Genomic DNA, 11,596 nt, shown 5'->3' with positions numbered 1-11,596 from the left:
CCAGCATGGAGCTCAACACTGGGCTTATGCTCACGGCCCTGTAATTTTGTGATGTCTTTGTCTGGTGTTGGTTATCAGTTATGCTGGCCTTGTAAAATGAATTTGGAAGCATTCTTTCCTCTTCAGTATTTTGGAATAATTTGAGAATAGATACTACCTCTTCTTTAAATGTTGGGTACAATTTACCTGTGAGACCACCTGCTCTTGGACTTTTTTTAGTTGTTAAATGACTGATTCCATTTCATTACTCGTAATTAGTCTATTCAGATTTTCTATTAGTGATTCAGTCTTAGGCTATATATTTGTATTTATCCATTATCCATATCTATGTATAATGTATTTATCCATTTCTTCTAGGTTGACCATTTTGTTAATGTATAATTGTTCGCAGTAATCTCATGGTTGTTTGCATTTCTGTGGTGTCAGCCATTGCTGACTTTATTGGTGCCCTTCTCTTTTTCTTAATGAATCTGGTTAGAGATTTACCGATTTTGTCTTTTCAAAGAACCAGCTTTTAGTTTCAGGGTATTTTCTTTTCTTTTTTTTTTTTTTTTTTTTTTTAATTCTCCACTCATTTACCCTCTGTTTATTAATTCCTTCCTTCTGCTAACTTTGGGCTTTGTTCAGTCTTCTTTTCCCAGCTCCTTTAAGCATAAAGATTTTTTATTTTCTTGCTTCTTGAGGTAAGCCTATATCACTATGAACTTCCCTCTGAGAACTGTTGTTGCGGTGTCCCCTAGAGTCTGGAAAGTTGTTTCCATTTTCTCTCAGTATTTTTGTTTCATCTTTGGTTTCTTCATTGACCCATTGGTTGTTCAATAGCGTGCTGCTGCTTTTGCACGTTTGTATTTTTTCCAGTTTGCCTGAATTTCAGACATGTGCTCTTTCTTGGAGAATACTCCATGTGCCCTTGAAATGAATGTGTATTCTATAGTTGGGGGATGGAATGGTCTGTATATGTTAAGTCCCTCTGGTTTAATGTGTTGTTTAAGGTCAAGTTTCCCTTACTGATTTTTTGTCTGGATAACACTGATTTAGTGGGGGTATTAAAGTTCCATGTTATTATTGTATTGTTAGTTTCTCCCCTTATGTCTGTTAATATCTGCTTTGTGTGTAGGTGTTCCTGTGTTGGGTACATAGGTATTTACTAATGCTCTGTCCTCTTCTTGTATTGACCCCTGACCATAATGTAATGCTCTTCTCTGTCCTTTGTTAGTCTAAGTATGGCTACTCCAGCTTTTTTTTCCATCCCATTTGCATGGAGTATCTTTTCCCCTTTCTTCACTGACTGTGTCTAGTCTGAAGTCTATGTTGTAGGCAGCATATAGATGCGTCAGTTTTTAAATCCATTTAGCTACGCTGTGTCATATGATTAAAGCATATCAAAATGCTATTTTGTTAACCATTTTCTGGTTGCTTTTGTTGTTCTCTGTACCTTTCTTCTCTTGGTCTCTTCCCTTGTGGTTTGATGGTTTTCTGTAGTGTTTGGGTTCCTTTCACTTTGTCTGTTTTAGGGTTTTGGTTATCACGAGGTTCATATGTACTGACCTATGTAACAGTCTATTTTAAAATGATAATCCCTTCTAGTCCTTGGTGGGATAGCTAGGGTTAGCGTGGGCCCCGGCAGTCCCAGGGCCCTCTCTGCTGGAGACGGGGTGCCGGGGCCAGACGGCTGCAGTGGGCCCAGGCCAGAGGGTCCTGTTGTGCTCTGCACTAACACCGCTCTGTGGCATGGCTGGAGCTGGGGTGCACACGGGTTGGGGAGTGTCAGTGCTGGGAGGACAGCTGGACCTCTCTCGCCCTGCAGATGCCATGGCCTAGAGGCCCAGGGCTCAAGGGGCCAGGCCTAGAGAAGTGGTTAGGGGACCCAGACCCTGCTCCAGCCAGGCTCTTGGCGGAGGGGTAAATGAACAACAGTGCTCTTCAGCCTCTTGAGCCCCAGAGGGTTCCACCAGTTCCCTACAGCATGGTGGATGTTCTAAGGTTAGTGCATGGGTTTCCTTCACTTACAAGTCTCTCTGTCCTTCAAACTGATGTTTTGTTTCGGGGGCGGGGGAGTTGCTGTGCCCCAGGGCTGGCGACTCATGGGCCAGCGCTTCAGGACTGGGGTTCCCATTGTCACCCCGTGTCTGCCTCTTGCCTCTCTCTCTCCTTGGGGCCGGGTTGGGCTCCTAGCATCAGTGAGCAGCGGTTTGTCAGGCCTCGGTGTTCTTCAGGAGGAACTGCTCCATGGGTGTCTGGAGATGCGGTGAGTTCGGGGTCCTTCTGTCCCGTCTTGGAACTCCTCCCTCTGCCACTTCCGGTTAGAGCTCCTCTAGGTCAGAGTCTGATTGGCTGGTGTCTGGAATCTGGCCTCTAAAACCACTTATACACTCAAACTTGCCACCTAACATGGTCATTCAAACCAAATAACTATGAACAAAGTAATACTAAATTCTGGTGAAACGCCAGCCTGAACAAGTAGACAAATTTCACTTCTCAAAGAATTTTTATTTACAAAAGTATAATATCAGAAGGGAACAGGCAAGCGCAGGGGACTAGTCTTTACAGAGTCACATTTCAGTAGATTGGTCACCTTTCTGGTCAAGGAGCTTCTCTAATTGATGGTTGATATTTTGTAGGTGGTTTTCAGCTCCCAGAAGGGTTCTCGCTTTGACTAACAGAGCTGGAAGGCTGGATGAATCATACTGTTGAAGGAAAATCGTATTTTGATTAACATGCCTAAAAAACTTCTTTAACCATATCTGTTATACAGCTCACTGCTAAATGGAGCTTTTCATAAACTTTCATTTTTTTTTAAAAGATTTTTATTTATTTGATAGAGAGAAAGATCACAGGTAGGCAGAGAGAGAGAGAGGGGGAAGCAGGCTCCCCGCTGAGCAGAGAGCCCGATGCGGGGCTTGATCCTAGGACCCTGAGATCATGACCTGAGCCGAAAGCAGAGGCTTAACCCACTGAGCCACCCAGGTGCCCCTAAACTTTCATTTTTTAAATTAGGATCATTTTTAAAAATTGGTTTAACCCTTTTCCTTAGGGCACAATTAAAAAGGTTATAAGGAGGGGCGCGTGGGTGGCTCAGTGGGTTAGGCCGCTGCCTTCGGCTCAGGTCATGATCTCAGGGTCCTGGGATCAAGTCCCGCATCGGGCTCTCTGCTCAGCAGGGAGCCTGCTTCCTCCTCTCTCTCTGCCTGCCTCTCTGCCCACTTGAGATCTCTGTCTGTCAAATAAAGAAATAAAATCTTGAAAAAAAAAAAGGTTACAAGGAAACTGCTCTAGAAAGCTGAGGCTGATCTCCTCCCAGACGACCAGTTGGTTCCAAGAACTGTGGCATTTAAATTATTTAAAACAAAATCATTCCTCATACAGATCGAGACTTGGTTTGGGCAAGTCTGCCGACCTCATGCCTCTTTTAAACCCAGAAAACTGTAAGGCAGATTAACTTTTACCAGAAGAACTAATGGAAGACGAAAACCAGGCCCATCTAAGTTCACGAGGAAAAATGTATGGGGAAGACTAAAGACAAAATTAGAATACAAACCCAACATAAAATAGAAATCAAAACCCAACTCATGATTTTGAAATAACAAAGCCAAGCTTCATGTCATAAACTAGATCCGGGGATGATGGACTACATTCCCCCTACAGAATTTGCTCATACTTAGATTAACTGTTTAATTTCATTTTTTCAAGGTGTTTTCTTTAGTCATGAAAAGAACAGCTTTGCATGGAAAAGCTGTGCAACTGTGACTTCCATCCACATAATTAATTCTTCTATACTATACCCTACCCTAGTACCATGAATTTCAAACAGATATTTGAGAGTCTAATGTATTCAAGCTGCCATGGGACATGCGCTCTCAGGGAGGTGTGAGGGGTAGGACTGACATTTGGGGTTAGAGGTCTAGTTTAGGAAAGCAGACAGATACCCAAATACCTTCTTTCCACAAAGGAAAAGAGACACTACAAGTGAGCACAGAAGGCCTACGGGCACGCGAAGGACACGTTAGAAAGACTAGGGTATTCTGAACAAAGTCAAGTCCTCACGTCTCTGTTTCCACCAAAGTTATGTTCAAATTCAAGCAGCACTATGATCATCTCCAAGTGAGTATCCAAATCCCCAACTCAAGCAAACTGTAGACTAGTGGGTACTGTCACAGAAAACATTAAAAGCATTTTACTTTCAGATCTAATATACAAACTGAAGGCTTTTAAATCAGTGTAAAAACTTAAAATTGAACTTGGAAGTGAAGAACACAAGTATGATCATAAGATATGTATTTACATTTTATATAAAATTATATTTGGATTTTTTTCCCTGTAATTTAAATTTCTATTGATCTGAGCTGGTCCTTGTAACAGCAGCAACATCTGCAGCAAAAATCCAGAAGCAACAAGTTTTATAAAAATAACATACGCCTTTCCCTACTCTAGGTCCCTCTCATGTTTCCCGACTTCTAAAATTAGACCTACCATGCATGGGGGATGATGGCTTATGTGCAGCCATTTCTCTTTGATGAAATCAGCATTTCTAGATTGTTCTCTATTCCTCTAGCCTGACGTAGCCAAAGAGGTGATGATCACAGGGATGCTGTTTGGGGGACTATAATGCACCCCCATTTCCCTCTCCCCCAAGCTCCTGCCGAAGTATTCCACTGTGCTGGTGCCCTGATCTTCTGAATCACAGTGAAAAATAAAAATTGAAGTTACCGTTTCTTTTACATGAGGTTCTTTTTCTCGAATATCTGAGTAATCTTGATGAAGCTGTCTTAGGTTAGATAAGAAACACGCCGCATTCCTCAGGGAAGATTTTCTCTCCTTAAGTTCGTCATATCTGACTTGTAGTTGTTTCCGCTGTGGCTCTAACCTGCGACAACGAGACCGTTTCCCCCAAATGAGCGCCCGCGGCCAAGTGGATCAGCCAAGGGGGTAGGAGGCTGAGGGCCAGGTCCACTGAGGCAGGACCACGCAGGGGTGGGGGACTAGGTCTTTAAAGAATCTTCAGTTCTGAAATTGTGTGTGACAGGGTCTAGGTTTCAATTTAAAATATAGACAAAACCCTGAAATACGATGCACAGTGAGGAATTGGAAATGAAACCCACAGAAGAAGATGCCTTGTACATCCCACAGCCCCTCCGGTCCCTTTGAGGGAGCTGTGGTTTACTCCTGGCCTCGGCCAGGGGCTCTCATGCTACAGGGCAACAGTGAAAGCGCAGACCAAAGGCCTTCCCTCTGCCCATCTGCCAAGGTCAAGTACAACCCGTGGAAAAATTATCCGAGTGCCTGGATGAAAAATGCACAGGTAAACTACTTTCAACTACTTTCTCTCTGTCTTAGTTTCTTACCTATAAAATAAAAAGGGATGGCTTGAATTTTATGGACAAAAAAAGGGACAGGCTACCAATTTTTTATTCTCTTAAAGACAAAAAGCAGCTGTCCTCTAATACAATTTTTAGAAGAGTCCTTTTAACAGTTGTGTCTGTTGACAAATGCAGCATTATGGAAAGACAAGGGCTGTGGTCAGGGGCACAGGGCTGGCACTCAGTCTGCGACATGAGATCCTGGCCCCCCACTTCCTCAGGCGGGACTGAGCCTTTCCACCTGTCAATTCAGAATAACCAGACACTGCGTTTTTCTTTCTAGGCCTTTTCAAGATATAATTCTAGACATTGAAAAGTATATCTAAAAAAGGAACCAAGAGGCTGGTCTTTAACTAAAATGTCTTTTTCTTATTAAACAGACATCATATCCCCATAATCCTGGGAGATGGGTTAACAAGCAAATATCTGAAGCCTGCAGGTCAGTGCCCAGCGCACCAAGGAAGCTTGTTCAAATGTGGTTTCCTTTGGGCCTGAGCCCCTGGAAACTTTTCCCCAGTCCGGCACCGGCCCAGGCGGGACAGGGGAGCCAACACGCTGGACCCTCTCCCAAACCTCTCTGGCATTCCTGTCTCAGACTCAGCAATGGAATTACAGGTGTTCTTTTCTGATCGTGCCACTTTCTCGCCCTGTTTTGCAACACTCTTCGGAGCACAGAGTGGACCTGACTGCTGCTCCTTCTGCTGCTCTAGGACCCATTCAGCCAGTTGTCCTGGCCGCACGGAAGGCCTCCTGAGCCCTGCGTGCAGGCGACCCCACCGCGGGGTCCCAGGGTCCTAGACCCCGCACACGGGGGCCTGTTCACATCACACAAGCACCACGCCAGCGATCACAGTAACAAGAACCGGTAACACACACGGCACCAGCTGACTGGCGTCACCGCGAAGCACTCTGCATGTTTAGTCATTTCGCCCTCCCAGCGCCCTGGGAGGGGCGGGTATCGTGCTCCTTTACTGAAGAGGAACTAGCCCTGGAAGGGTCAGCAGCCTGACCCAAGGGGGCACAGCCAGTAAGTAGCTGAACCTGGGTTTGAACCCAGGTATCCAGTCCCAGAGTCTGCACACTAAATCTCTACATGGTCTGCCTCATGGGCTGGGGTCAGATCTGACCGCAGACAGATCCAAAAGCTCCAGCTCCGCAGCACGACTCTTTTGCCAAAAGCTCCAGCTCCGAAGCACGACCACCTTCACTGAGCTTCCAGACACCAAGAACACCTGGGATCACAGGACAATACAGACCTCAGTGGTGGGGGCCCCCCACCCCCACTGTACTGTAATCACATCCCTTCAGGTAAGTTCTTAGAGGAGCTTAGATAAGACATTATCTTACCGAAGCAGTTCATCCTGGAGTTCAAGCAAACGCTGCCTTTTCTTTTCAATATCTGAAATAATCTAAAGCAAGACAACAATTTGTTAAAATGACTCCCTAAATATTCCAGCACTGCTAGTGACCCTGTACCAGGTGTTAGAGATGGAGGGGGAAAGAGACCGCAGGGGCATTTACTCCAAGACAACTCTAAAGGGGAAGCAGGGGCCAGACCTTTCAGACCCCACGAGCCATCCAGTAAGGAGCTGGGATTTTATGTAGGTACACCAGGAAAATGCTGATGCAGGAGACTGCCCTAATCCAATCTGTGTTTTAAAGAGATTATTTATATATTACAGATTATTATTTCAGCCGTCCCTTTTAGGGACACTGGACACTCGGACTGTTCCCTTGCAAGGAATGCAGAGCTGACCAGCAGGACAATGAAACGGAAGGAGAAAAACCCAGCAAAGGTCTATAAATCGTGGAAACAAAAATATATGCGCTTCAACTCCATTTCTATTATAAATGTGAAGGGGGAGCCACTCTTCCAATCCTGGATTCATGGAAGCGTGGAGCTCAGAGGTCATCTGGTCACACACACACACCGATGGGCAAGTAAGGCCCGGGGCTCCCTGACTTGTTTCTCCTCAATATCCTCGTGGTAGAGTTTCTAAGAAGGTGGGACAACACTGAAGTAGAAGAACCAGGACAAGAAATGAGGTCGCTGAACCCTTACCACAGAATTCTTCCCAGGCTGTCCCTTGACTTGAGACTGGAACAGTTCTTTATGCTAAAAGGTTTTATTCTCTGACAGCCACAAAAGCAATAAATATGTATTACTTAATAATTAGTAACAGTTAATACCATGGAAGTCGTTATTTGGGCCTTGAAGGCTGCCTTAGGCTGGCTGGGATCCCCATCCCTTCGCGTGCATTGGTATTAATAGTACACAACCGCAAGACCAACCAGATAAAATCCTGACTTAAAAAAAAAACAAAAACTTCCACAAAGCAAAGGTCCTGAAAGCCAGAGTCAAGGGCGTTACTTAGCGCTGCATGGCTCAGTGGCCCACGTGACTGTCTGCAGCTAATCACACGCACGTGACTTACCTTCGTGTTCTTCCTTTTCAGAGTTTTTGACATCTGGACTTCTTTAAGCTGCACAAAAGAAAAAGTATTTGTGTGCATTTTCCAAAATTAAAATGTTTATTAACTTAAGATCTATTGCATTTAGTTTAAAAACAACCTGTGAAACAGGAACAGTTCTAATGAGCTCTTTACCACGTCACCAGCACATGAGATCTTTTCTAGGACAACCGTCCGCTGCCGCAGGATGAGCATACACACGGAGACCGACAAATTGATGTCAACGAACTTACCGTTTTGATGAGTTCTTCTTTCATATTAGAATGAAATCTTCTGATGGCTTCCTTAAAAATTTTAGATTCTACTTTTTGTCTATAGCAGGGGAAAAAAAAGATCAGACTAGGTATTATATAAAGGACTTTGAAAGGTGTGTTTCATTTTCTTAGCACATCAACAAACCACAATTAGACGTACTCCATTTTGAAGATCTAAAATGGGATGGCTAGAGACATTTCTCAGGCTTAAAAAAAAAAAAAAAAAAAACTAAAGGTGTGCCTGGGTGGCTAAGTCGGTTAAGTGTTTGCCTTAGGCTCAGGTCATGATCCTGAGGTCTTTGGATCGAGCCCAGTGGTGGGTTCCCTGCTCAGCATAGAGTATACCACTCCCAATGCCCCTTCTACACCCCCACCTTCCCAGCTCATGCTGTTTCTTTCAAATAAATAAAATCTTAAAAAAACCCAAAACACTACAAACAGCCTCAACAGAAGAGAAGGAACGGGAAATCTTTTTCCCTAAGCCTTGGAGTATGTGGTTAGCTTCACTCCCTGATACTGGCTATGTCCACAGGTGAAGGCAAGTGACGCAGAAAGGTGTACAGCCAGTCCCCGTCCTTTCCTGCACTGGATCCAATGAGCGGGAGACTTCAGCCCCTCCCTGACTGCCAACAACTGGAGGAATAATTGTGTGACACATCTGGACTGCCCAAGAAGTAAGTAGGGAGAAGTCAGCGGCACTGACACAGCTGAACGTACAGTTCTTCAAAACCGTGCAGAGCTCACCCTAACAAACTGGTTCTGGTCCCCGTCCTCAGAGGAGGGCCCAAGGCTCCCAGTCTGGTGTGCTCACAGCTGCATGACACATCCCCGGTGTGCAGCAGTGGCAGCCATCTTCCAGGACAGCCGTGAACCCCCTACTCTGCCTCAGCCCCGTAGGGTACTAGAAAGGATCCTTTGAATCGAAAGTAACAAATATTCTGTATAAATGACAGGTGATTAGAAAATGGTTTCTCTCTTGGGGGAGATCCATGAGAAGGAAAAGATACTCAGGAGAAGGGGGCTAAGCAAAGCGTGACACAAGAGAAGGCCTGTACTTTCAAATACAGATCTTTGTAAAAGGTCTCATTAAAAAAGTGTTAGAAGTGTGTTTCTAGTGACATCAGCAAGATAGTGGAATAGAAAGCCCCAGGCCAGATTCCCCACATAGGGATACCAATTTAACAACTATATATAGCCCAAAAGACCTTATGAGAAACCAATGAAGTTGCAGGCAAGTTCAAAGTCAGGAACAATCCTACTGAAACAGGTAAGAAAGGTGGCTTCATATCAACTTGGACAGCCCACCTTCCAAGCCAGCACAGCTTGGTTCGATCGAGAAGCTCCGTGCGTGGTAAAGAAAAGAATGGAACGTAGGTCTAAGGTTCTGGCTTTTCGGAGGCTGCCCAAGAGCCTCCCTTCCATCATTCCCAATCCCAGAGGCTAACAGAAGCAGCATACTTGGGAATGCCTGGCTGCCGTGGAGAAGAGAGCTCAGCGGCTACTGTAGTAAGAGAAGCAGCAATGCCACTCACAGGATAGCAGGACAAATGGCCCAGCTCATACCTTCTCCCTTGGCAGGGAAAGAGAAGAGAAGAAGGTTATCCAACATTTGGAATGGTTTCTGTGTCACCTGAAGTAGAGCAGTGGTGATAACTGAAATATTTTGGATGCCTCTGGTCGGAGAAACCACAAAGGAGCTCAGCACCTTGTTGCAGCACGACAGAACCTACAGTACCACCGAGAGACACCAGAGGGAGCTCTAGTCTTCAGAGATTACAAATCCCTAAAAAAGAAGCAAAACCTCTCTAGTTGGAAAATTGCATGCCCAAGCCCAAAGAAGATACACCCCCAGAAAGGATTAAGGGATCACCCAGGCTGACTGGCAAAGGCCTTCCCCTGTACAAATCCAGTACGTAAAGACCGGGAGGGGTGGCTGCTTTTTATATGTACAAAACACTGCAAAAAATAACAAGGCACGAAAAGAAACAAAACATAACCCAATCAAGTGGGGGGAAAATCCTGAGAAATAGACTTTAAATAAAGAAATGGAAATTAGCAAATTCATAACAAATACATAACATTCATAAGCAAATTCATAACTCAAAAATAGTAATCTTAATGAAGCTCAATGTGCTATAAGAAAACACATGAATAAAATACATCAGGAAAATGGTGCATAAACAAAATGAGAATGTCAACAAAGAAAACTTATAAAAAGAATCAAATTCTGGAGCTGAATAATACAATGACAATTGAAAAAGTCACGAGATGGGTTCACAGTAGATTTGATCAAGCAGAGGAAAGAAATGGCATTTGAAAATTACCAAGTCATTTGAAACTATCAAGGTGGAAGAACAAAAAGAAGAATGAAGTGGAGAACTTTTGAGATTTACGGGAACCATTCAATACACCATTATGTGTGTTACAAGTAACCCTGAAAAGGAGGAACAGAAAGGAGCAGAGAACATGTTTGAAGAAATGCTCCAAAATTCCCAAATCTGAGGATGGAAATGGACACCCAAATTCAGAAAGCTCAAAAGACCTCAGCTAAGAGGAACCCAAAGAGGCCCACACTGACACACATGATATTCAAACTGTCAAAATTCAAAGGCAAAAATAGAATCCTGAAGGTAGCAAGAGAAAAGCAAACTGTCATGTACAAAGGAACCCCCATAACACTGTCGGTGGATTTCTCAGCAGAGGATGGGATGGCGTGTACAAAGCACGGAAAGAAAAAAGTGCCATCTAAGAATACTATACCTGGCAGAATTATCCTACAGAAATCAAGGAGAAATAAAGACTTTGCCAGATAAGCAAAGGCTGGGTTCATCATCACTAGACCTGCCTTTTAAGAATTACTAAAGGAAGTTCTTCGAGTTGAAAAAAAAGGACAACAGACAATAACACAAAAGTATATGAAAATATAAAGGTCTCTGGTAAAGGTAAATATACAGATGGATATAGACCCCATAAAATTGTGATAGTAATGCACAGATCACTTTTAATACTGATATAGAATTTAAAAGATAAAAGCATAAAAAACTATGAAACTGTGTCTAATGGTAAAAAACCAAAAAGGTGAAATCTGTGCTATCAATAACAAAGTGTTATTTATCCCCATAGAGTGAAGGAGGGAGACATAAAGAACTTTTGTAGGTGACTGAGGTTAAGTTATCATTTTGAAGCAGACTGCTATTAAAATCATTTATATCATTTATGTCACCCCCAATGTATGCACACACATTTACACACAAAATCTACAGAAACACAAAAGAACAGTGAATCAAGACATATCATTACAAAAAAAAAAAAAAAAAAAATCAATGAAACACAAAGGAAGGTGAGGAGAGAAGAAAAGAACTAAACAACTATAAAACTTAGAGAAAACAAAAGAATTCAGTAGTAAGTCTGTCATTATCAGGAATTCCCCAATCAAAAGAAATCAAGTGGCTGACTAGATTTTAAAAAGAAAAAAAAAAAAGATCCTGCATGCTGTCTACAAGAGACTCACTTT

The 11,596-nt window shown here is 43.5% G+C and overlaps 1 protein-coding gene and 1 long non-coding RNA gene across 4 annotated transcripts in view; one reads left to right on the top strand and one right to left on the bottom strand.

Annotated features, from left to right (window-relative positions):
* Window positions 1-2,469: 2,469 nt before the first annotated feature.
* The window catches only part of CENPU (centromere protein U), a 34,403-nt gene continuing 25,276 nt past the window's right edge, over window positions 2,470-11,596 (bottom strand). For both annotated transcript variants that reach the window (XM_059155935.1, XM_059155934.1), the window contains exons 9-13: window positions 8,062-8,140; window positions 7,793-7,840; window positions 6,705-6,766; window positions 4,708-4,864; window positions 2,470-2,687 (exon numbers count right to left, since the gene is read on the bottom strand). In XM_059155935.1, the coding sequence (XP_059011918.1) occupies window positions 2,553-2,687; window positions 4,708-4,864; window positions 6,705-6,766; window positions 7,793-7,840; window positions 8,062-8,140 (481 nt within the window). In that variant the 3' untranslated portion in view covers window positions 2,470-2,552. The remainder of the gene's footprint in view (window positions 2,688-4,707; window positions 4,865-6,704; window positions 6,767-7,792; window positions 7,841-8,061; window positions 8,141-11,596) is intronic.
* Window positions 4,859-7,544, top strand: LOC131820365 (uncharacterized). Of its 2 annotated transcripts, XR_009349613.1 has the most exons (3): window positions 4,859-5,299; window positions 5,738-6,665; window positions 7,040-7,544. It is a non-coding gene; the product is annotated as an uncharacterized LOC131820365 (long non-coding RNA). The 2 variants fall into 2 exon arrangements; XR_009349612.1 differs by having other exon boundaries at window positions 4,859-6,665.

The sequence above is a fragment of the Mustela lutreola genome, chromosome 18, assembly GCF_030435805.1.
Source record: "Mustela lutreola isolate mMusLut2 chromosome 18, mMusLut2.pri, whole genome shotgun sequence".
Classification (NCBI taxonomy): Eukaryota; Metazoa; Chordata; class Mammalia; order Carnivora; family Mustelidae; genus Mustela; species Mustela lutreola.
The sequence above is the reverse complement of the archived record's forward strand: the minus strand, read 5'-3'. Positions and strand labels throughout refer to the sequence as shown.